Source organism: Bombus flavifrons, chromosome 8, assembly GCF_040668555.2.
Source record: "Bombus flavifrons isolate JBK064 chromosome 8, iyBomFlav1_principal, whole genome shotgun sequence".
Lineage (NCBI taxonomy): Eukaryota > Metazoa > Arthropoda > Insecta > Hymenoptera > Apidae > Bombus > Bombus flavifrons.
In genome coordinates, this window is record NC_138449.1 from 1,443,089 (window position 1) to 1,468,414 (window position 25,326).

The window sequence follows — 25,326 nt, forward strand, 5'->3', positions numbered from 1 at the left end:
GTGCGAACTACGTTGATCAATAAAATACACGTAATGAAGAAAAATTTAACGAAGCCAAAAACGAGCACTGGGAACCCGCGGTGTCTGTCCGCGAATAAAAATAAAGGGGTCGGTTGAAACGCGTAATGGCATTATATCGACTTCATTTAAATTCCGGGACGGGCTACCAAGAATATGAAGAAACAAAGGAAGAGAAATGTGACTGCTAAAATGAAATCTGCCGCGTTCAATGCAATGTTTACTTGCTTTTCTTATCTTTTTCCTTTTTCTTCTTCCTTTCTCCACTTTCTTTTTTTGACGACTGTTGCATCACTTTAAGTTATAAAAAATTGTACCACTCATTCAGGGAACCTCGAATAATAAAACATTACGATAATTCGACATCACGGAACGATACATGAAAAAGAATTTTTTCGAGACAATAAAAAATTATCTCGATAAATGCAAATGGAAAATATCAGCTTACGAAAGTATTTAAGCTTTTACCAAAGGTAACATTTATGTCCACATTATACCTGTTATATAAAACATCTTCAAATCTCATTAGCGCTGAAATGAGAAACGACTTTCACGATTATATGTAGTTTCATTAATATTATTGATTACAAAATTTGAAACCAACCTAAAAATGTATATAAAAGTTACAAAATGTTTACTGTAAACATACTGCAAACATTTTAATAAAAAAAAATTAGTATCCAGCGTGAATAAACATATTTGGCAAATAATATGTGTTAAATCTAGTCCCACTGAATATTGAAATTGATTAATATAATGGTTAATTGACTGTTCACTTATTCCTAACTTACACTGAATATCTTACATCTTCTATCTATATTTCCAAATTTGTTTCGAATCTTACCGATATAATTATGATAGTCGAGTCTCATTGCGGGGCACTAAAATTTCAAGATGTTCCATATAATATCTACACCTATACCTACATTCAATATTTTCTACCTAATATCTTCATGAGGTAGTCTAGGAAATAGCAAGAATTTCAGATTCTTTTCAAGGCTCCTCGAACGACTTGGTCCGCGTACGTGAAAAGTTTATGGCGATTGGCAACGAATCTCCACGATCTTCTCGCTGGTCCGTGATTCCGAGTCATTCAGTGAGAAGATAAACTGCCAATCGATGTGTTCTGTTCGTTGAAGGATTTATACCCGCATGGAACGTTTCTTTTTTCATCGATATCAACGCCTGATCCGAGTGTTTGTCCGGTGAGAACTGATTTGTCCAGCAACGATCGATCGTACCGAATGTTCTTGTTAAATCAAGTCATCTTCACTATGATATTTTGTTCATTTTCTCGCGTCCTGCAATTTGTTGCAACATAAATAACCGTTCAAAAGACAATCCGTAATTTACGAAAGCAGAGAACTTTGACGCGTTTCGAGCTCATCAATTTTAGTTTCGAAAGTATGTGGAGTAGCGAACATTTTTATGTATTTCTTGGAGTTACGACACAGCGCATCTCTTTACATTACGTTCGATGGAATTACATGGGAAACACGCCAAGCTTCCAGAGTACTGTTATTTCGCTGTAACACGACTAATTTCGGGAGAACATCATAAAAAGGATATACTACGTCAAACGATGCAGTCGTTTCGAATTAGAAAGCTTCGCACGTATCTTTATTATAGTTCGCTCGTTATATTTTTTAAAGCAATTGTGAAATAAATAACAATCGTAGTATATGTAGTATATACGTAGCAGCAGAAAGTTACGATGGCTATTTTAATCCTATAGCAAAAGTGATCAGGATGAATATAAAAATTCTAGTAAGATTAGAAATATAAAATAACCGAAAAAAGAAAGGAATTTATGTATTGTTTCAATGTAGAAATGAATGATAAATTTTTCATTTATTATCATTTATTATTCATCATTTCATTTATTATTAATCATTTTTTAGATATTAATCATTTATTATCAGTTTTATTATCATTTTCTATAGAGATATTTATTATATTTTATAACTTTATTTCAAGTAATTACTATCGTATTTTATATTTCGTATAAATATTTTGGTTTTTCTCACACCAAAGAGATATAAAATTTGCATTTTCTGCTGTTTCCAAATTACACTCATACTCTTTCAAGCTAAACATTTTTAAAAATATTCAATTAATACTGTCTTTTCCAAGCATCTATTTCATGACAAACGACACCAAACTATAGGAAGTTTCAGTTTACGAGAAATAAACACGCGAGATGAGATACGCGGATATGTTTATCCCACCTTTCAATTTAAACAAGCCATTTCTACCGATTTAGCGCCACCATTTTTCTCATGAAAAGAGAAAAACCCGGAGAAGAAGCAAAAACAATCGAGCGATTCGTTCAAATTACAGTTTCTCCCCTAGACGGAATCCCCTAGATAGATTTTCGTCCATGGAAAAGTCGTCTTTCCGTTTACCCTGGGAACGTAAAATTAACCGCAACTTTTTCACTGGGGAAATTGGAAAATACGTACGAAGTGGGAAAATGAGCTGGTTAGCTGATTCTTTTCAGCGTGCTGCTCTCTTCCTGGTCGTTTGTTTTCTTGAGTGGAGTCGAGATTTTAATGGGAAAAGTTGCGGCTGGTGTTAAAAAAAAATGACAGTGGGGGGAGGGGAGAGAAAATCGGGCCACGATCTCGCGGTTAACATTTTCAGAATTTAAATAAGTACAAACGGAAGGTAATCCAGTCTTGATCCGCGTAACGGGCACGTTTTGCCCGTGGTGTTCGTGGAACACAGGAACGTGTCCGGGTCACTTGGTACCCTGGACAGTTGCACAATCTCGTGGGATCCATGAATTTCCTGGTTTAAAACCTCGGTCACCCAACCAAGATTTTATTCCGCTTTCCCAACGAGCAATGTACCCGGAACGCTGCCTTTCCGTGGCTCGTTCAATATTATCTGGAGTGAAATTCAGGAAAAGTTCAAAAAAGTTAAAGAATAGAGTAACATTGAGATTGTATCTCGATTTCTGTAAAAGTAACCAATTTGAGGAAGATTTAGGTTAAGTAGGTAGACACTCTTCAACTTTTTTCCTATATCGATGAATTTATTTTTTAGCCCTATTCCCAATAGGTTAGAGTTTATTTTAGATAGTTTTTATTATATTTATGGGACACCTGAAGGTGCAGAAATATATGAAATATATACAATGTGCAAAATGTTTACAATATACCAATATCCAATATTAATATTGAAATATTAATTAATCTAACGTTCCCAAAACTGTTTCCATAAGTAATTATCAAATAATTTAATTAATGATTTTAACGTAAAGATACATATATCAGAACTTTTTGGTAAAAAGACACGAAAATTTGTAGTTACAGTATTAGGTAAATAAATCGTTGCATTTTCTTACAAGAGATAACAGAACGAAATTAATACATGCATGCATAAAAGTACTCGTCCTTGGCACTCTTTTAATACCAAATCCGAGCCAAAATAGTGAGCTACAGATTTGTTTTCGCAATTAGTACAAACATGAAAATGTAACGTTTTTATCGTTAACATTACACGTATATTATTTTTATCACATTGTTTATATATATTAGGTTGTGCGGATAGTCGTTCTTTCACAGACGTGTTTTTCACACCAGCGCACCTTCATACAAACGTGAAACCAAATCTGTGAAATGTCGCGGTGTTTATCTCAACAGAACAAAATGGATCGTACGTAATTCGACAAGATAATTGTAGGATCTTACTACAATTAATTTACTATTATCTAATTTAAAATGGATTAAACAGATGTTGGTTGTTAAACAGAAAACGATGGTTGTTCAACGTGAACTAAATACAATAACGTACTATAATTAAGACAACTAAATGGTTAATTTGTAACGCTCTTTCACACGCGAACCACGCTCTCTCGACAACGCAATTCGCACTCTCTGACTTCTCAACTAACACTGACAGTTGATTCGTCTTTCTCCCTTAACATTCCTTTGTCTTTTGTCTTAGCCCCACCACGCACGTATCCAGCAACCGCTCGTGGCCAGAGTCACGCAAGCCTTCTCCGCGTAACTATTCGATTGGAGGACCGACGATACATTGTTGGGCCTGTCAGCGCTTAGGCTCTCTCGCGACATTGTTTATGGTTCGCCTGATATCTCTTAGGCCACGATACTACATATTTTTTTTTTATTTGGAAGCAGTTTACAATCAATTCTCATTGAGAGTTATAAGTAAATTATTCTGGCGTGGTACTATAACGTGAATAGTAAATGATTATCGTATATTTGATTCTAGCTGAATCTAACGTTTAAATCTAACGTTTAAATGCGGATCTAATCCGTCGTGTCATGTAATTGAGTAACTAATGGGTTTTGGTGGTTGTTAATTCTTATGTTATATTTATTACTGAATTTGGATATTTCTTCTTTAACTGTGGGCATCTTAAGGTCACGATGTATTGTTTCGTTGGTAACATACCAAGCTGCATCTATTAAGGATCTTAGAGTTTTCGATTGGAATCGTTGAAGAATTTCTATGTTGGAATTACTCGCTGTTCCCCATAGTTGGATCCCATATGTCCAAACAGGTTTTAATATAGTCTTATATAGCATTATTTTACCTGCACGCTTAAGTTGGAACATCTGCCAATGAGTCAGTAGAAGTTTTTTAATTTAATTTAAGTTGCTTGGATTTATTTACGATGTGTCGTTTCCATGTCATTCTTCTGTCCAGGACCATGCCCAGATATCTGACTGAATCTTTGTTTGGAATTGGAATATTATTTATGATCTCCTGTGGACAGGATTGTTTTCGCAGCGTGAAGGTTATATGACTGGATTTATTTTCATTTATTTTGAAGCGCCATTTGTGGAACCACTTTTCTATAGAGTGGAGACCTCGCTGGAAAGTTGAGGAGGAATTATTGGGTCTGAGTGGGATGCTAATAAACCTGTATCATAAGCAAATGTTGCTGTAGTTATCTGTGTTAAAGTTGGTAAATCGGCAGTGTAGATGGTGTATGTTTTGGTGTATATCAGCTTCTATTGGAAATGTCTACATAATACAAAACAAAAAACGTTGTGCGTCTAGTATTTCCTCATAAAACGACAGAAACTTTTCGGACAACCTAATATTTATTATATTTACGTATACAATTGCAGTAATAAAGAAAAGAGAACTTATGCGCGAATTATTTCGCAACCAGATATTCAAAAGCGTTTACACATTATTTTCTCCAGAAATTGACTTTTACATGTTCCAAATTACTAGTTCACCGTACATCATTTCGTTTCATCATTAATCATCTCTTAAGCAACAATTTTATCGACAGCTGCACGAATTGCTGGTCGAAAAAATCAACGAACCGTGACCGAGTGTAAAACGCGATACTGGTTTTAACGGTCATCAAGCCTGTGGAAAAGCGCTTGAACACCAGATATAGTAAAGTGGGAAAATTCAAGTTGACGACAGGAAGGAACGGGAAGCTAGGGAAAACTGTGACGGTGGCAAAAAGCGTCAAGCAGGCTCGAAACTTCAGCCCGTATGACAAAGTTTCAGGGTACGGCCAGTTGCAAAATTTATTCACCGCAGCCCTGCGATCCAGTGTTCCACGAAAATTAATATATTCCGCTTATATAAGTAACGATCTACCCCTTTCCCTCCACCTCGTTCTACATTTCAAATCTGCGTGGATCCGAGACCACATTAATATTAATAATATGTCCAACAATTGCCGCGATCGACATGGATCCGGTATATTACTTTGTAGAACTTTTCTCTCTGTACCTTTCGCTCTAGCATCTTCTTTTAAAATGGTATGTTTAACAATGGTATGTTTTTCTCATTTTCATTACTTCTTTTTAAAAAAAAGTTTAACTGAATGTAAATTAATGAATCTAATTTTTACATAACTTTTTCAATGGCTAACATAGTTCATTATCCCAGATTTATATAGACATAAAAATTATCGATTCTAGAATTAATTAATTTTTTTGATGAAACAATTTCAGTTCCTTTATTTATAGTCTGTTTTAAACTAATTTATATATTAAAAAATTGTCTAGGTAAGATAGGGAATGTCAGTAAAATTTTTATTTGCAACAATTTTTATAGCACTTTTTCTAAATTTAAGCTCATGGCAGATAATCGCACGAATATTCTGGTTATTCGTGACAACGAATAACGAGGTATTGATATATGTATTATTAATATTCTTAATAATAAATATATATAATTTATAGATAATTTTTTCACCTTTAATGTGGTTGATAATCAGAGATCAAATGAAATTTAATATGTGGCACTGGTACATCGAATTAAACTTTACATTTCTGCTTTTCAATAGATTATTAATATGAACGATCAGGTTGTTAATAATATTCTGTTAAAAGTTACATAGTTATTGTAATAATTTTACTTGCGGCTATCGTTACCGTTACTATCCCTTAGTGTTCGTTAAACGAACGAAGTACATTCATCAGCAAATTAATCCACTATAATTTTCAAACTGCTCGCTTATTATCCCAGTTGCAACTTTGCGGCGTAAAGTATAAGAGAAGAGAGAAATATCCTTGTTACGCGGATATCATAATCAAATCCCATGTGTCAATGGAGAATTTTCAGTTCACATTCTACCCTCACGTTCGCGTTTTAAGTAACCGTGATCGTGCGTTCGAAATTTTGTCCAGAAAGGAGAAAAGAAATAAAAATGCGGTGAGGGGAACAAAAGCGACGAACGAAATAGCAAAGCACGTGAAGGGAGCATAGGGAATCGTCGATTGAGTAGAAAATTCAAGCGGTAAAAAATACGAAATCAAAAAGAGACGAACGCGTCTGCGTGAAACTCATCCCCGTGAGATGGCTCGAACTATGTCACGTTCCTGTGCTATATCGCGTAATTGGACGTGAGGTGTTAATTCGCACCGAGTGACCGATCACTGACAGAGACAGAGATCCGTTGTTTCGGAAAAAAAAAACGCCGGCGATTTCGGATCGAACTTTCTATCGAGTGATCTGTCAGCATGCTCGAGCCCTTTACCCATCGAACGACAAATTAATTCACTTTTTTTAGTTCACGTCGCTCTTGCGTTGGTTGATACATGGGAAATGTATTGTGTTATATCACTATCCCTTATAATTGATAAAATGATAAATCCAATATAACGCGTGAATGGGTAAAGGAACTAATAATATTGAAACAAAAAGGACCAGCACGTTTGGTGAAAATACATTAAAGCCGATAAGAACATGGACAGCCTGTGGACGATTTACTATGTTACCTTTCCGGCATAAATGGCCGATTCAATTTTTATCCCGGCAACGGTATCCGGTCAGTGGATACATAAATCTATTTCGTGCAACTTCCGTGATGTCGGTTGCTGATAAATTGTCTTGTTGTCACGAAGCGGATCCACAGTATGCTTCATCAAAGTCTAGTCGATAAACTATTTCAACCCCTCCAACGTACGCAATTAATGATACAACATTTCATTTCGATTCGCGCGAGGTTCCTGAGGGTGAATTTCTTTTTCACGATCGAGTCACCGGTAGCTTCGTGAATGCCAGATAAATTGCCGGCATATATTTTCACAATTTACTTCGTAGAAGAACGCGACACGATGGACGTACTTCGCGAGCCTGTTTCCACCCTTTCGAATAGGATTTCCAGTCGTAAAGGGAGATGTGTGTTTCATGGTCTTTGTGAATCACTCGGGGCTTTCGAATGTTTCGAAAATACGTATATGTGAATACAAAGAGAGAAATATATTTTATCAGACAATATTTTGCGGCCGATGAATATATTCAAGACCGTTTTTTGTGCTATACGAAGTCAATAGAATCTTAGACATCGATCTTCCATAGCATCGTTGAACAATAAATTTTTTCATAGACATAAAACAACTCGAGAAAAGATATGGATAAAGGAACTGGAGAAAATAAAAACTCCTCACAGAATATTTACATATGAATAGCTTTTATATCTTATGACAACTATTATTCAGTTGATCATTAATACTTATAATTGTTTTCCACCTCTCCAATAATTCATTTATTCCATCACTTTTGATGTAATAATTTTACTATTAAAATATATCAGAACTTTCCAAGTAATCTGAAGTGGATGTTGGATGAAGTGCCCAAGAAATACCCTTGATGTTCAACAAAGAGGTTTATTTAATAATCATCGATTAATGATCAACAATTAACCCCTTCCCGTACTTTATCGAATCAGACTCGCGATGAAGATTTTGGCCCAAACATGTTTGGCCCAGATACTTGGGCCAAACATAAATATCGCGAGTCTGACTCGCGACCAGATACTTGCGCTAAACGTAAACATAACAAGCCGAGCTCGCGGACTGTTTTTTGCCCGTTACGATCGTGACTGAATGTTAGTTGCTGTTTACGAACATCAGTCTAGTCTGTTTAGCGCGCGTCGATGTCTACCGCTTGGGCCCGAGTTTCGTCGAACTAAATGGCACGGAAAGGAGTTAACAATCATGCTTCTCGAATGTGTTTGCTTCGCTATTTCGCTAGACTTTTCGCATTTCGCAGCTCGGAACGGAATGAATCTTTTCTTTCTTTTTTGTCGCTCCTCAATATCCCCACTATGCTATATAAAGCCATATTAAAACCTGTTTGAACCTATGGGATCCAACTATGGGGAACAGCGAGTAATTCCAATATAGAAATTCTCCAACGATTCCAATCAAAAACTCTAAGATCCTTAATAGATGCAGCTTGGTATGTTACCAACGAAGCAATACATCGTGACCTTGAGATACCCACAGTTAAAGAAGAAATATCCAAATTCAATAATAAATATAACATAAGAATTAACAACCACCAAAACCCATTAGTTACAGAATTACTTGACACGACGGATCAGATCCAGGTTACAGTACCACGCCAAAATAATTTACTTATAATTCTCAATGAGAATTGATTGTGAAAAGTCTACCAAATAAAAAAAGATATCCCCACTATCCACGCGTTTGTTAGGCGTCCGCGACCGTTGCCACTGTGACATCAATCCACATCAGAGACCAAGGCCACATACCGCGGGCAAGATGGCATCCAGATGTCTACACATCCTTATCGCGTACCCTCAATAGTCTTAAGGACCCACCATAAATCTGGTCATTTTCATAGTTAAGGTCCTTCAGACCAAACAAGGATCTTTTATTTCAGGTACCCTTTACATTTATTGTTTACCACGGGAAGATACGGGAAACTTGGTTTTTCTCACGTTTGGTATCTTCTGTTAGCAATTTTCTCTCGAGGAGCTAAGACCTTTCCTAGTCCACCAACCTTCTTATGATCCAATCGAGAGCAATGTCTATCGCCCTCACTTTCCTAGCCAAAATTGTCCTTAACGAATCAGCTCATCTCGTGGCCTTAGACACACCCACCCCTAGCTTTCCTCCGCCACAACATTGTCACTAAACTTCACTTATTCTCTATCCTTAGAATGGTCGACATCTTTTTACCGAGTTTCTATCCTTAGACCAGTCGCGTACTTAACGCATCAGTGTAACTAGGTTTTATATAAAGTTGTTGGTGTGAATTGTGATTTATGTGTATTAATTCAGTGTGTATTCCATTATGATTACTGAATTCATAATAAAGTTTGATAAAAGGAAAGTTAATAGTTGTGTTACGGCTCAACCTTCTTGTTTTATCATCTAACTCTCAAGTTTTCGTGACAGTCGCGAAGCCGTCGGGAAGTTCCGTCGTCGCCTGCTGCCACAAATCTAATATAAATGGATTTGTGGATTTCTATGTACGTATGGGACATTAGTATCATCAATACCCAAGGCACAGTAATCGCTATATTTATTAGTTAAAAAATTTTTCCACCTAGGTTCCATTTTTGTAATTATATTTATAAAAATGTGAACATATATAAGTATATTACAGATAAGTAAGAATACTCATACTCGAAAGTGACTGACTCTACCACGGAGCGGATCATTTGAAAATAGAGCGCAGGCGAAAAAAGAAATCATGTTGCGTGAAGCCACTTATTGAAACATCGAGACTTTCGTCCGCGATTCCCTTTATGTCGGAATCCAATCGAAGAGGAGACGAGCGTGGGACAAAAGAGTGCATCGAGCGCACCGCGAACAAAGCACTTCGCTGTTCCGCCCTCACCATAAAATCTTATCAGTGAAAAGCTTCCCCTTCTGCATCTATGCGGCACGTATCGGCAATTCGAGCAAAAACCAACGCTATTCTGTTCGGCGCCCGCGATATGCAACATATCTCATCGTAAGAAACCGAGAGTAAGAGAGACTGCTTCCGGTCACCGTAAACTAAAAGATGGGCGTGATCAGAATACAACTATTTGTCTGGAACAGTAGTCGGGGATGGAAGAAGAGAACGAAAGATGATCGATTTTTATATTATATTGAGTGGTCCATGGAGTTCCTCGATGATGGAAAGATTATCAGTAATAGAGTTTTAATATCGTTATATAAAACACACACATGACATCCTTGGATATGGTTCATCTCTCTTTCGCGTGTTCACGGAGGCATATATACATATGCATATCTCTAGACCCAATATCGGTACCTCTTTTAAAAGTTAAATCCTGATCTTTCCTCATCCGAGTGCACACTAAATTAACTTCTATCTATCGTTGGTTGATTGAAAGTTTATGTTGAATCATCGTTAGGGAAACTGAAATATTTATAGATATGTTCGAATAAGTTCAATAGTTCCGATGAAATTTAATATTCGTGTTAAAATACAGATTCAGCGATAATCGCTCACGACCACATTGTTTGCCGCAGAACACGTGTCGCGCGATTGCTCAAACAAGAAGCTGAGCACACTTCGACCTATTTAGGTCAGTCCTTACGTATCGAGCCCTTAAAATGTGCCACGAGTCTGCTTTATTGCATATTTAGCACACTTGAAAGAGTCACGAGTATCGATCTTTTTCAGAAAATTGGTGCTAAGAGTATCACGAGAATTAAATATGTCGCTTGGTTAAGACCAAAAGGTATCTTTTCTACTTTGTTCTCTATATATCTCATTCGATGAATAAAAATGAGACGCGTAGGTAGGTGGTAGGTAGGTAGGTATGAGGTCATAGGTAAAAATATATTCTTTCATCTTTGAAAGAAAGGACGCAATAAAAGGACGAGTCTAAAATTGGACACTACTTAAACGGACGTTTAATTTAATTCTGTTCTTCAGAGTCGGCTAAATCGGCGGTCTTTTTACAAGAGCCTTTTCTGTGCACTGATACGTCGCATCCTGAATTTCTAGTCGCGACGACGGTATTGGATTTGATTGAGGTCTCAGCCTTTGATGTTCGCGAATCCTTTTCTTGATTACGAGTCGCGCGTGTGCCTGCACCATCCCCGTGTATTCTTCTCGATCGAACAATATCCTAACGCAATAACGTCGCGATGAGAAATTGCTCGTGGCTGCATTCTCTGTCGTGTAATTTACCAAGAGGTAAGTATTAATCTCTCGTACATAAAATCGAAGAATTATCCAAAAAATAAAGTGGAACACACGATTAAAACTATAATGACAGAAAATTGTCGAGAAATCAAGGGATACAAAAGGTATTCTGGCAAGAATTCTAGGAAAACCATGTTCAAATTATGTAACGCGATCCTATTCACGATTTCTAACACGGAATTCTAGAGCGTTGGACGTTTTATTCCCGGTATGGTCGACGTTTGATGAAACGAGAGTGCGGCCAGCTCGATTCACGGAAATTTCCATCGCTCGGAAACACCTGCGGCGAATTTGGGAGACCATCGAACAGAACTAATGTTGCTGGGCAATTTGTAACGAGACCAGCTACGCGTGCACACCAATTCAGAATGTGAGACAGCGGATCCCAGCGTCAAAGCACAGATAAATTACTTTGTTTTGGCGGTGAAGAACCACAGCCTGGGGCTCGCAGACATCAATATCAACGACTAATGAGTTATCCCTCGCAGCTTCCTATCGACGTGGAGAACCAACCAGCTTCGAACCTGTCACTGAGTTCAAAATTACCGGAATCTGTTAAGCTACTTCGAAAAGGATCAGGGTAAATATTAGACATCGCTATATTAATCTATTAAGACCGACTCAGCGAAATTAATTTGCTCAAAGTAAACGGTACTGAGAGAACGTAAATATTCTGAATTTCATATTATTTTGACAAACTACAAAAAATACATTAGAATAGAAAAAGAAAACATTTCCATATAATAGTTTAAATATTTCAATTTTGTTAAACTGCTTAAAACTATATGGTCTATATAGAAAAGACATTAACTTTCATAACCACATTGTTAAAAACCGAAATTGAATAACGTAAATTGTGTGAGAAGAAATTGCGAGTGAAATGTTATATTAATACACCGTTAGTCTCTAGTGAGTTCACTAAATTAAAATATATAATAAATTGAATTCCTGTAATTTAATATAGAAATGTAAAATTTGTGAATAATAATTTTAAAATACCAATAAGAGGAAGCGGAAAGTTTTCAATGACTCTGATCTAAAGGTATCGAGAGTTAACTTACACAAAACAATTCCTCCGTGTACTTTTCGTCCAATTAATCACTCTTTTATTCGAATAGACCTGAAAGTTCATTGTTCAAAGATAACAGAAGACGCGAGTGGTTAATCTGTGTGGAGTGTACATAGCAGCGTCGTTTTGTTTGCTCATACGAAGATTCTTGAACGCTGGAAATCGCCAAAAGTTCGAATTGCATCGCGGAAAATTGCGGTGAAACTCATTTCACGTTATTCAGACGGCGATGCTTGAGAGCACGGGTCGCGTCTTGAAGCGGTTTCAAGATCGAGTGCATTGAAACTTGCCGGCTCGACGAATCTAATCTCTTTCTGATCGATGTGAACATCTGCTAGCTATTTTGTAACTTGTACCAATTACATTTTCCTGCTTTGTTGAAGACTCGATAAGGATAGGAAAAATAAATAAAATGAAAGAAAAATTGAGGAAGATTTTATTTGAAGGCTACAGATGAAAAATATGATACTTCTTTATGCTGTCGACCCATTCCACGATTGTACAAATGTTACTCATCCCTTCAACAATTTTATATTAAGAAAAAACTTCTTTTTAGCCATTAAATAATAAAAGAATGAAACAAATTGTTACGACCGTTCACGGAGAGACGCGATTGCGAGGAAACGCGTCAGCGAGAGGCGTAAATTCTCGCCACGATTTTGATAATCGACGCCGCAAATCAATCGTTCCCCTGTTTCGATTAGGATAACAGAGGCAGTTCAAATGATTGTAACACTGAATTAACAGGGTTAATATAAGCTTCTATTTTTAACAATATTTAAAATTATACTTAACACTTTACAAATGATTTAACGATGATACAACTAGTTTATTATTATAATTCGACTCGACTTTATAGTATTTCTCGACGTATTAGTTTGACTAAGCGACCTTGATTTCATTTCTCTGAACCTTTCGATGCATTCGGTTTGACTCCACGTATGACACTGATTGCCCTTCGATTTTTTCCTTTGTCTTCTCTTGGAGATGACCCCCACCACGCTCGGGCCTCGCGACCGTTCGCGCCTATGATCACGTATGCTACCTTTTTTGTGTAGGTAAAATAACGGACCGAAGGCGAATCGATGTTTTTTTAGAACTCGCTGCATGACGACAACTATGCGCTTATCGCTACATTGTGTATATTTCGCCGATCATGTAAGACGATCTGTCTGCGACACTGTAGTACCAAGAGAGACGATTAGGAACACGGCCTATAGTGACCCTCGGGGCGTAACACAAATGAACAAAAATGATCATATTATATCTTATGTAGTCTTCACTAATCTTTCTTTGGATATAAACTGTATTATCGACTGCTCGTAATCATAAATAGAACAAAATGCAAGATATAAGATCACGATCGGATTTTTAACCTTATTAATTGGTTTTTTCATTGCTAACCGGATTCCACAGAACACTTGGTCGCTCGATATTCTACAGCTGTGACCAAACATTATTACAATGCTGGATTCTTGATGACGACATTTTTCTTCGTGAACTCACTAACGACGTCAAACCGATTTTTTTGGCCTACCACCGCCACCAGAAGACGTGATGTAGTACATGTCTCGTTAATAACACTCGATGACTCGATCATAACACCTCGATCTTTTTAGATCATAAAATCTCACTCCCCCCTGCACACTACTCTTCTTCTGGCGAATAGAACATTTACAAAAACTCTTTGAAGCTATATTTTTCTCCAGGCTTATAGCGATTCGTTTCCCTGTTGGATACCCGACAACCCTCGAATTCAACGAGTTGTTCTTGTGAAAGTAAGATTTTTCAAATGTTAGAAACTCGTTGCTATTCGTAATCTCTAACACTGATAGTTTGGTCAATATCAGGTCAGGAATTGTTAATATTTCGATAAAAGTAGTTCTGCTTCTTGTAATTATATCACAAATTTATTTATTGATAGGATTCCAGTATATAAATAGGAAACTTTTAAGAAGCAAGCACATTTATTAAATGGCAAAACGAGCGAACACAGCGCAGATACATAGAAACACATCGAATGTATATTAGAAGCAAATACTATTTTCATTAATTATTCATGACAGCCCTTGGATGTGGAAAGAATTCATTCCAATAAATAGGATGTATAGCATTTTCATAAGGAATTTCTTCTTCTAGTACCTCGAGAGATTTAAACGATTCACTGAGCCATAATATGATAAAATAAATCAATTCTACGAAACTAATGATGCTGATGCCAACGTAAAGTCCATAGAGTCCTCCAACTTCACCTATAAAATAAATATTTTTTAACAATTGCAGATTTGCAAGTTATAAAATATTAAAGTATTACATTCGACATAATTTCGAAATTTTCTAAACTCAAATATTTCAATCTTATGAATTCGATGTATGTATGTATAGATATAGATATATCAAAAATAGACAAAAATACAAATATTTCCAAATTTTGTGGAATATATTTAAGTATATATCCAGATTTAGACAGACACAAGAAGAACTCCAGCCTCTGAAGCTGACGCATGCGATAGCCTCAGGTATGTATATTCGACAGCTTAACGAAAACAAATGGCCCCAGTGCTGTGTAGCCATCTAGACACTCTGTCTGTTACTATTCATTAGGATTAGATAGTCGAAACGCTAATAGGCTATTAAATCGGATTCGAGACAATTTATTTATTATGCATTTGTTTTATTACGCTAGCTAATTATAATATATATTATAATATATATATTAAATATATGTATGAAATATTTTAACATTTATTAAAGATGTTTGACTGACGTAGTGATTTTCTCCGTCCGTTACGTATTATTGACATTTCTAAATAGCGCGATAAAATGTTGCAATGCATCGCGAGTGAACGTATCATATTTTTCAGTTTATTTTTTACAATTATATGAGTGCTAATATCAGAAAAATGTGGCCTGAAATGTGTATAAATTATGTTTATTTCGTTTATCGTTGTGGAATGTATACTGGTCAAAGAGGTAAAAAGAACAGTGTTGCCAGACTGAATAACTGGGAATGGACAAACAAGTAAGTGAAAATACTTCATACAAGATTTCTTCATAGAAGAGAAACATTCAAGTAAATCACTTTAAATAAATAATTGAAATTTCATCACAGTACGTTTATTTTCTTGTAATTCTTAGAATAATCGATAAAGTTGAACAAACAAAATTAAATGTTTTATTGCCATTCGTTACTAGATGAGAAGTAGAAAGGTTATTGTTTACAATGGTCGTAAATAATTTCATCTACGATGATTGTTAAGAACGAAAATAATCGATAAAGTTGTAGTAGGAATATCCTATAACCTATATCTTTTAAAATTACGATAATAGATCTTGAAACAGTGACAGCATGACATGCAATAGTTACTAGAAATATATTCATTGTATGTTTTAGTTGAAATATGGAGAAGATAAAATGTATAAATACTTACCCAAATACTCGTACCAACGAGTAGTCACGTCTTGTTTCAAAAACTCGGTTCCTGAGTTTGAAAAATACACGTGCAGAACACTATGATTCGTTACGTTCATATCTGGACTAGGAAGTATTTAAAAAGAAGTTAGTAATAATATGTGCATTTAACAGAAATACGATAATATTTTAATATTCTCTTACAATAATTCCGTGTCGAAGTATCCAGGCTCTATGTTAGATATAGTACTTTGTACATAATATCTCATATCGTCACATTCAGGGTAACAATCTTTGCAATACATTGTTGCATTCTGATCATCGAGCGAGCTATTTAAATTATTGTCCTTATAAGGTACGATGTTAAATGCTACATCTGTTAATTAATTAATCGATAAAAAATATCATATATAAATTTCTTGTTGAATTTAGTTGATTGTAAATATAAGATAGTTTCTCACCGTAATATTGCAATAAACAATGTATATTCTCCATATTGCAAGTTTTGTGGAAATCTGAAAACGATTGATAAAGCAAAAGTTTTGGTCGATGTTAGAATATTACAGAAATATTTTATACTTTCTTAAATGCTAAAGACAAGATAGAATCAAATGATGCAATACGTTGATTACTAATCGAGTTTCCATTATCTAATTCATGCGCTAATATTTGTAATAAAAATAAATAAATTTATATAATAACTATCTTTATATTGTATTTCACATTGTGTTATGTTATATTGTTAAAAATTCTAATTTCTAATCTTTGAGGTTCTACCATTGCTCAATTGCAAATGAATACTAATCAAATTTAAAAAGTTTCTTATTAGTGAATATTTATTGTTAAAATATAATCTGAAATTAATAAATAATAGAATAGGGGAGTGTTTGGATTCTTAAAGATTCATTTGCCTCTCTTACTTAATTAAAGTATCATACGATAGCTACAAGGAACGTGTAGTAAAATTACACATTGACTCAGATTTGATATTTAGAATGAAAACGTAAACATGTACATTGCTTTCTTCCAAAAACACAAATCTCCATCATCTGGACATTATTTCAAATTCGAATTCTACAAAGCACTATAATAACTCTTAAACTTTTTTTTAAATTTCAACTTAAAACAGACTATATTTTCTTTCTTTTTCATAGAAACAAACGCTTCGTCTTAAAATAATATTACTTTAATTGAGAATTCAAAACAAACGATCCTGTGAAAAGAGAACGAGTTCTACCGGGAATAAAGTAGTTTTCACCTTCGTGATATGGATAGAAAAACACTCTACATTTGCAATGGTTCCATACGTGCTTCACTTTGCAGGCGACTATGCAGTCATTATAGGTATAAGTCGTGTGGTCCGAAACGTATTCGTCGGGAAAAATGCAGCCCCGTTTCTGCATCGAATATGGGCGAATATTGTCGGTACTGTACAATCCAACCGCCTTCAAACGTACGTACTTCTCGGTTAATGGGCCAAGCAGAATGTCTGAAACGCTGCCGCTACCCGAATCAGGGTAATCGTAAGGGTCGAATATCATCACCTGATAAATATGCATATCGGTATTGTACTATTCGGTTGGCAACACAATGAAATTTCTATGAAAAATTCTGAATTGGTCGTTTTCGATAATTCTAACGTTAAAGAAGTTTCATGGATAGCTCACCTGTCTCTAATTGATTGCATTACAAAACTGCAAACATTTATACAAATTCATACTTTTATTAACATAACCGGAACTTAATTAGAGATCTATTTCCTTTATCAAGGGTTATAATATACTTAGAACAGTATATATTTTTTTATATTTTTATTATATATTTATGTGTATTATATACTTTCTTGAACGTTCAAATTTTTTATAAATACACAGACATCCGCAGATTGGCCATAAATCTTTAGAAACCCTAACTAATGCTCATTCAATTCTTTCGTCTTCGACATTGTATCGACATGACATTGATCGCGGATTTTGTCATTATCATCTAATGACAAAAAATTAATAAAAAAATTTATAAAAATATGAATTTGTATAAATGTTTGCAATTTTGTTATGACAATCAATTAGAGACGGCTGAGCTATCCATGAAACTTCTTTAATGTTAGAATTATCGAAAACGACCAATTCATAATTTTTCATAGAAATTTCGTAAATTTACGACGGTACGTTTTTGGATTTTGTCCGAAACAAAATGTCATGGGCGATTGTGATTTTTTGCAATGTATGTATATAGGAAAAAGCTTATTTATTCTTATATTTTTGCATTTTGATTTCTTTAGTACAAGTTTCATTCTTTGATTGTTGCTAGTTCTATTGGTTATTAGGTTATTGCATATTAAATGTCCTTTACGAATGGCTAAATTGATTTAAAATGACTATTTTTAATTAAAACAAGGTTCACTTCAAAGAATCGATTCATTCCTTTCTACGATTGTAGACAAATTTATCGATTCTAGTTTTGTAAAATCTGGTGCTCTCAAATATTGAAAATTGCTTAAAAATGAAACGTAAAATATATTGTATTCGCTTTGAAAGTATCGTCCCAGTGCAGAAAAAATAGAAACAAGTTCTTTTATTGTTATTTTATATAAAAGAGAAATTCGAGAGTTTATAGTAGAAGATTAAAACGAATAACACTTTTGAAATACGCACAAGGATTTTTTGCGTACATTTAAATGTCCGAAATATGGTTCGCTTGCTCTAAAAGAGAAGCAATGTGATCACACGAATAACCATCATACGCTCGTTGAGTTCCTTCGCTCAAAAGTTCCGCGTTCTGTATTTCCATCAGGTGCAATAAATCCGTTTGAATAGATTTCGTTTAAAAGAATTTGCCCCTCTCTAGTTCCTTCTTCAAATATTCCGACCAATCTATCACGTTTCCACATGACAACACAGTAAACCATTTTGCATTTCATAATTTGTAATTACTCGTGCTTTTCCCCACGAATAAATCTCAAATCGTTATAAATTTAAATGCTTAAAGTAACATTTAGAGCATGAAACCAGTGTTTAGAAGTGTCATTAAATGGTACACAACGCAGGAAACGTGCATTGGACAGTGTGAATGGTCGCAATGCTGGACCAAGCTTTTTCAAACACGAAACGAAACGTTGCGTTGTGTTGCTGATGACTTTCGCCGAGTTTTTGTCAACAGGCATTCGCACCACATCGTTGACGACCATGTTCGAACGAACAAAAAACAATTAGGAATGCGAAATGGCAAGATTTTCATGTTAAATACTTAAATAATTATTTGAAGATAATAATATTTATAATTAACCCTAGAGTTGATCTCTAATATGTACCTTCCGGTATGTGAAATTATCTTTCTGTCTCATCTACTAAACATTTGCATGTCTTTAGTAATTGCAAAAACAGGAAATGTGATAAATATGATAAGTAGAAATATAAGAGTAATATAAAACAAAAAGACGATAAATAATTACCTTCCAACCAATAGTGGGTAGTATCGTGTAAAAATAATCATCCAATAAGGGATCCATCGTCACAGTTAAACCGTTCTGTATACCTATGTCTCCGACATAATACAATTTAAATTCCTCCTGCTTAAAAAACCTATTACAAATAAAATTAAAGAATGTCGAAGGATTATCAATATTATAATACTGGGAAAAAAAATTATGGAAGATTTACTTAGGAGCATCACCAAAACTCTCGGCAATATAATTAAAAATGCAACAGAATCCATTTTTCGTTTTTCCGACACTGAATATATCAGAGCAATTCATTCTCTGATTGCGAAAATGACAGTTGAGTAACATAGACGAACACTGTGGTGTTAGCTGAAATTTCCTTTGCTTTATTAACTCTATAAAACTAGATTTTTTATGATCCAATAAATGAATTACGTATTACCACAGAGCATGCATATATGTATGTATAATTACTGCTACTCACGCGTTCCATTATGTCGGTGATATCGTAATTATTCCCGTAAAACTTGGACATCAGCTGAATAATCTGAGTGTAATCACCAGCAGTGGTAAATGGCGAATCGTACAAATCACCGACCTTCCGTATTTCGTGAAGAATTTCATTCACGGTCAAATTACTGATTTTCGCTTCATACCTGACACTCCAACGAATGCAAATTAAAATCCTTTCAATTGATAAAATTTTGGTTAAAATGTAACATTTATTGGTGATTGAACACAAAACGCAAGCATATCAACGAGAACGATAATCGAGCAGCGTAATTCATTCTCAAGCGAATGATTCGAACTATTTGCGCCATTAGTATCCTTTGGTTGCCCGTAAAACTTAGCAAACTATCCCTCCCGGGGTGTCATTGGATTCGGTGCATATTAATACTTGATTAAATTGGCGAAAGTTAATCGGACGCAAATTAGCGTTCATTAAATCGGCTGGCGCGAATCGATAACTATGTTAGAGCCGCTAGCCGGCGTAGCCCGACAATGAACACGTTCACGGTGATTATCACAGTGATTAGGTGGCGGCGGCTGACTGCCGGTGCTTCACGGTTCTTCAACGAGGTCACGCTTTTCGAGTGCAGTTATTGAAATTATCCGTGCCGGTGCAATTTTCTGCAGTGCGGCGAAACGACGTGCTATAACCCTCGACCAACTTATCCTCCCTACCAACCCTCTTTCTCATTCTACTCCACCCTCTTTCTATTAAACCCCGTGGTTGCTACGCATTAAAAGCCACGATGCTTGCTCACAATCACTCCTCGCGAGAACACCGGTGTTTATTTAATACTCAACAGATCCTCACATTTCAGTCGCGAGTTTCGTGGCGGATTGAAGACTTATTCTGTTAATGGTGCAAACAGAGACGGCTAGAAAGACAGTAATCAGAGCTGGTGAAAAGGTTAGGTTTTCGTGTCGTGGTTTCGTCCATAAAATTTAAAGGCTGTTCCCACGCTACCCGTTCAAATCGCTTAATTAAAACGAGATCGCTGAGGGCTCCGGTTTTTAATCGAACTCAGACGTTCAGGTAGTAAAAGAATGAAATTGGACGATGATTTTCTTGTTTTCTCTTTCCTTTTCTTTTTTGTTTTAACAATGTAGTAGCTCGTTTGCGCATAGCTTATCGATTTTCTGCTTCGAATTTTCATTATATGTATTTTAACTTACCGGGGAATTTTATTTCATTAGTTGGAAAATACTCCGACTCTAACGTGGCTGTTACTGGGATATCTTTGTACGCCTGATAAATATTGACCATCTGGAGAAAGCCGCAAATTATGGAGATTATGTATACGAGAAGCCATAGGAACCTAAAAATATTCCAAATATTTAAATACTTATATATTCGTTCTTCTCTCGTACAGTGTATTGATTACACAGATTTTTACTTTTTAAATCAAATTTTCCATAAAATATAATGTCTCATTATAGGAAAGGTAATAGCTAACTGACGAATGAAAAGACTCTCGAGTTCGCTTTTTTAATGAACATGATACGCGTTTGATTGCCATTAAACACCCTTGATGCTACGTGAACTCCTATAAAAAATAACACTTCAAGCACTCGTAAAACGACGGTTCACTGCTTTTTTCATAGAAAATGAAAATCTCGTTTATTACCGAATTCGTTCTATAAAAGTCGCGCACTATACGTAACTTTATGTTTAATTATTCACCCTCCATGGCGTATCATTTTCCCTAGTGGAACACTGAAATTTCATTGTTATCTTCCTTATTCCTTCGTTCATTTTTTTAGTCTCATCTTTCCTGACTTTAATCCTTCATAAAATCTTATAAAATAACACATCGAACTACAAGATCTTCCTGTACTCAAGATTTTATGGGATTTATGGCTATATGCCTTGAATGTTGCCAAAGGAAAATATTTTTCCTTAACACAGATATTCACGAAATTTTCTTCATGAAAATATTCAAAGTATAGTATTCTTTCCAGCATTTGATGCGCAAATATAAATTTGCATATATCCATATACCATTTTTAGATATTCTTTTGTTCGCCACTGTATAGTATATAAAAATACATCGAAATGTAATACTAATATTTACTGTGTAAAACAAAAATCTCTCCTCTTAGTTTCGACTTCTCTACTTTATGTTAATAAAACTTATAAAACTATGAAAATCTTTATAAACATCTGTATTCTAATGAACGTTTCTGGATTAAATTTTACCAAGGTCCTTGTGCTTCACGATAAATTCACTACAATGGTAAAACTAACCAACCAGGTTCAATATCGTAATCTTGTAAGTAAAAAGGTACCTGCATTTTTTCTTTATGATTACATTACCCTGTTACGCGATACACTGGATACGCTATTTAAAGCAACGAAGCGATCAAGTATCCTAGGAAATTGTGCTTGGTGCATCGAAGAATATACTGAATATAGAATGAAGATAATATCGTGTATTTAACAGGAAGCATTTCAGCGAACGATCAAATTAGTCGAACAGATAATCGTTTGGTTACTCAAAACGCAACGTATTTTGCCGTGCATATGAAACGGAATAATTTCGTAATGCGATTATACGCGATTACCTGAAACACTGGGAATATCCATATTCCATGAATTTCACTTACTTCTCCAACCAGGTTACTTCATCTTTCAAAAAATACTTCAGACCCACTAAAGTTGTGTGCTTGCAGTATAACCGCCAATATTTCGTGAATACTCCGCTGTAATTCAATACGACAATGTGTTTGCTTCGATTTGATATTGGACGTTCGTAAGGAACGTTGAACTTTCTTCTATCTTCTTCGTTCATTGTACTCGTATCGTCGTATCGTTGATCCACAAAATTGTGAAGCATGATTCAAGCAAAAATAAACGAAAACGCGAGAAAATAATGAATCTTGTTCAACGATACTCAACGTAAACTCTTGTTATCCTAGAAAAATTGTAGTTAGTTATTAATCAGTTTATTACTTATAGAGAATCGAACATGGAAGAAATATGATGCGTAGAATCATAGTTCTCGTTGCGACGCGGATAGAATAAAATAAGCGTGGATGAAAAAATTCCGGATTTATATTAGTGAATACAATCCTTGACTAAGATGTGCGTATGTTTGGGCAAAAATGGAAGAAAATAAACATAGGCGAATAAAACGAGTTAGATCTAGTTACGCTCGATTTGAATTGTACACGGTGGAAATTGGCGATATCGATTGAGTAAATTCTTAATTAAGTCTATGGTTCAACTTTTTTACCTAGCCAAACCGGTTGTTTTTTTGTTTAAATATTGCAAAAAAAGGAAAGAATGAAAAATATATTAAACAAAAGTAAAGCGAGATATATATGGCGATAAAATATTTCTGAAACACGTTTATGTATACCGATGGATGGAGTGTGCATAACCAAAGTTTCAGCCGCAGTTATACTTCAAACGAATATATTGGGTGGTTGTGCGACGTTCCATTGGCAGAATTTCCATCGACGACTGGGCGCCACGTTGTTCCTCGATTAGAATCGTAAAACACTAGCGGCCTCGTTTCGCGTGTTGCACGTGTCGCATGGGTGACGGAACGATTCCACTTCGAAAAGATCGCATATCTTAAACCATTTAATTACTGATACGCTTCGCTTATCTCATGCACAGTCAGTCGCCCGTTACCACTGGAAAGTTACGGATCGTGCTTGCACATCGTGCTTCGTAACATATCTATTGTCCTAACGTTACGCTCTTTCGCACATTCTCATTAAACGTGTCTTTGGTTTCTAAATTGTATAAGATCGCTCCTGAATTTATCTACATCTTTTTCCTCTTATACATCGTTTGTTGTATCATTCTTTAAGTGGCAAATATCTTTTTTTTAAGATGAACATTTGAATACCAAAAATCTTCTCATTTTTTAGAGATGAACATTTAAATACCAAAAATCTTTTTATCCTTTTAAACACCAAAAATATTCTTTTAAGATGAACAATTGCGAAAGAAAATCTATTAAGGATAGACGCATGCGCTGCTACTACAATAATACACGGCTAATTTTCCTCCACATTATTTTTCCTCGGAAAGATCCTTATTTTAAGTATTGGGTTGTAACATATGAAATATGCACTTTTTTTGTATCAATCTTTAAATCTTCTTTCCAGTAGCTTTATCTTTATAGATTTATCATTGTATACTATTTTAAAGTTGAACATTTTTTTTCTATAACGTATGATTTAGTGATATATCAATTGATAAAAGCTTCATGTGTTCACCTAATAACAATGATTATTTTGATATTATATTTTCATGTTATATTGTTCCACTCGATTAGCTTCTAACAATTGTGCTAGCCAATGGAAGAAATGGTACATCAATGCTCAACAAGTGAGTCTAACAAGTAACTAGAATCTGCCCTTTCGACAAGTTGTCCTTGAATTTACCCTGTAACTAGTTATTAAGGTCATAAAACTTCGGAACTTCATCAGGTGTCAGGTTCGTGACTGGAATGATCTAGCAAGGTGGGTGGCAGTTTAGTCGCTAATCCAGCCTCGACTATCTCACGCTCTATCGTTTCAAGCGTGTCACAAGCCGCCTGATGTTGCGTACGTGTGCCGTTATGAAAATGCGTGGTTCGCCGGTCTACGCTCGTGAATATATTATAAGGAGGATGTACGTGTAACCGTGGGTTGCAATCTTGTAATCCTGACACAGGCTCAAAGAACGAGTTAGCTGTACGTAAAGTAGATCAAGTTTACACGACGTTAATCGAATCACTATACTCGACCGTCTTCCTCTCAGTCGCCCTAAATCTTTCCCTCGTCCCTTAGTATTGTCGATACGAGAACGTCTGTAGACAGGATGTGTCTCACCCTACCTCTGTAGAATTATTCCTCCGTGTTTCCTCGTGGAAACGTTTCGTGAGTCTCTGCTGAAGTTCGCACGAGGATTCCGTCGAGGAACCATCTTGAGTTGAGAAATTTATTCGCAATTGTTTGCCGAGGTATTACCCGCCGTTTGAGTAACTTGCTTTCGTTTACTCGGTGTTTCATTTGGGTTTAGTATGACTGTTTTATTGCGTAATTTAATTGCGCTGATATTCGATTAGGAGAGACGATTCTGTTGCGTTTTACTGCCCGGAGTCTGACTAATGGTTTACTTGTACTATTTTATCGCCTATAGGATAATAAAATTTACTTAAAAGGAAGGCTGTTTATATAATTTAGTAGCATAATAACATGTAAATGCAGCTTAGAAATAAGAATAATAGATGAAATTTATTTTATTTACGTCATAGTTCATTCGTATTTCAGTTATGATTATGAAGAATTGATACAAATCAAAGAATTTATTAAACTCTGCATTTTCCCTTTTTATTAGGTTGCCCGGAATGTTCTTTTCTTTTTTTAAATAGGAGGCGAGTGTAAAATATATTTCCTTCCGTGTACTTTTCTTAAAATAATGTATGATCCTTTCTCTTCTACGACCTTTTGCCATCT

At 35.3% G+C, this 25,326-nt stretch overlaps 2 protein-coding genes across 3 annotated transcripts in view; one reads left to right on the forward strand and one right to left on the reverse strand.

The window, feature by feature from the left end:
- Positions 1-14,343: 14,343 nt before the first annotated feature.
- Positions 14,344-23,841, reverse strand: LOC138182443 (sodium channel protein Nach-like). Of its 2 annotated transcripts, XM_069118306.1 has the most exons (10): positions 22,477-23,841; positions 21,046-21,188; positions 19,847-20,018; positions 19,583-19,731; positions 19,375-19,504; positions 17,182-17,467; positions 16,385-16,438; positions 16,128-16,299; positions 15,943-16,049; positions 14,344-14,763 (listed from the first exon to the last, which is right to left on the reverse strand). In XM_069118306.1, exons 3-10 carry the CDS (start codon positions 19,895-19,897, stop codon positions 14,561-14,563), a joined length of 1,152 nt encoding a protein of 383 aa, XP_068974407.1. In that variant the 5' UTR covers positions 19,898-20,018; positions 21,046-21,188; positions 22,477-23,841; the 3' UTR covers positions 14,344-14,560. The 2 variants fall into 2 exon arrangements, 1 of the variants encoding a protein (XP_068974407.1); XR_011173797.1 differs by lacking the exons at positions 15,943-16,049; positions 16,128-16,299; positions 16,385-16,438; ... (4 more) ...; positions 21,046-21,188; positions 22,477-23,841 and adding an exon at positions 14,826-15,083 and having other exon boundaries at positions 14,624-14,763.
- The window catches only part of LOC138182441 (endoplasmic reticulum junction formation protein lunapark-A-like), a 102,263-nt gene continuing 92,238 nt past the window's right edge, over positions 15,302-25,326 (forward strand). The window contains exon 1 of the mRNA XM_069118304.1: positions 15,302-15,533. Within this exon, the coding sequence (XP_068974405.1) occupies positions 15,522-15,533 (12 nt within the window). The 5' untranslated portion in view covers positions 15,302-15,521. The remainder of the gene's footprint in view (positions 15,534-25,326) is intronic.

Excerpts from the sequence above, each read along its gene's own strand:
- LOC138182443 (XM_069118306.1), bottom strand. The coding sequence starts at position 19,897 with ATGTCCAAGTTTTACGGGAATAATTACGATATCACCGACATAATGGAA. Across the intron at positions 16,439-17,181 it reads TTTCTATCCATATCACGAAG|ATTTCCACAAAACTTGCAAT; the intron begins GTGAAAACTACT and ends AATCGTTTTCAG. Across the intron at positions 16,050-16,127 it reads TACTTCGACACGGAATTATT|TCCAGATATGAACGTAACGA; the intron begins GTAAGAGAATAT and ends AATACTTCCTAG.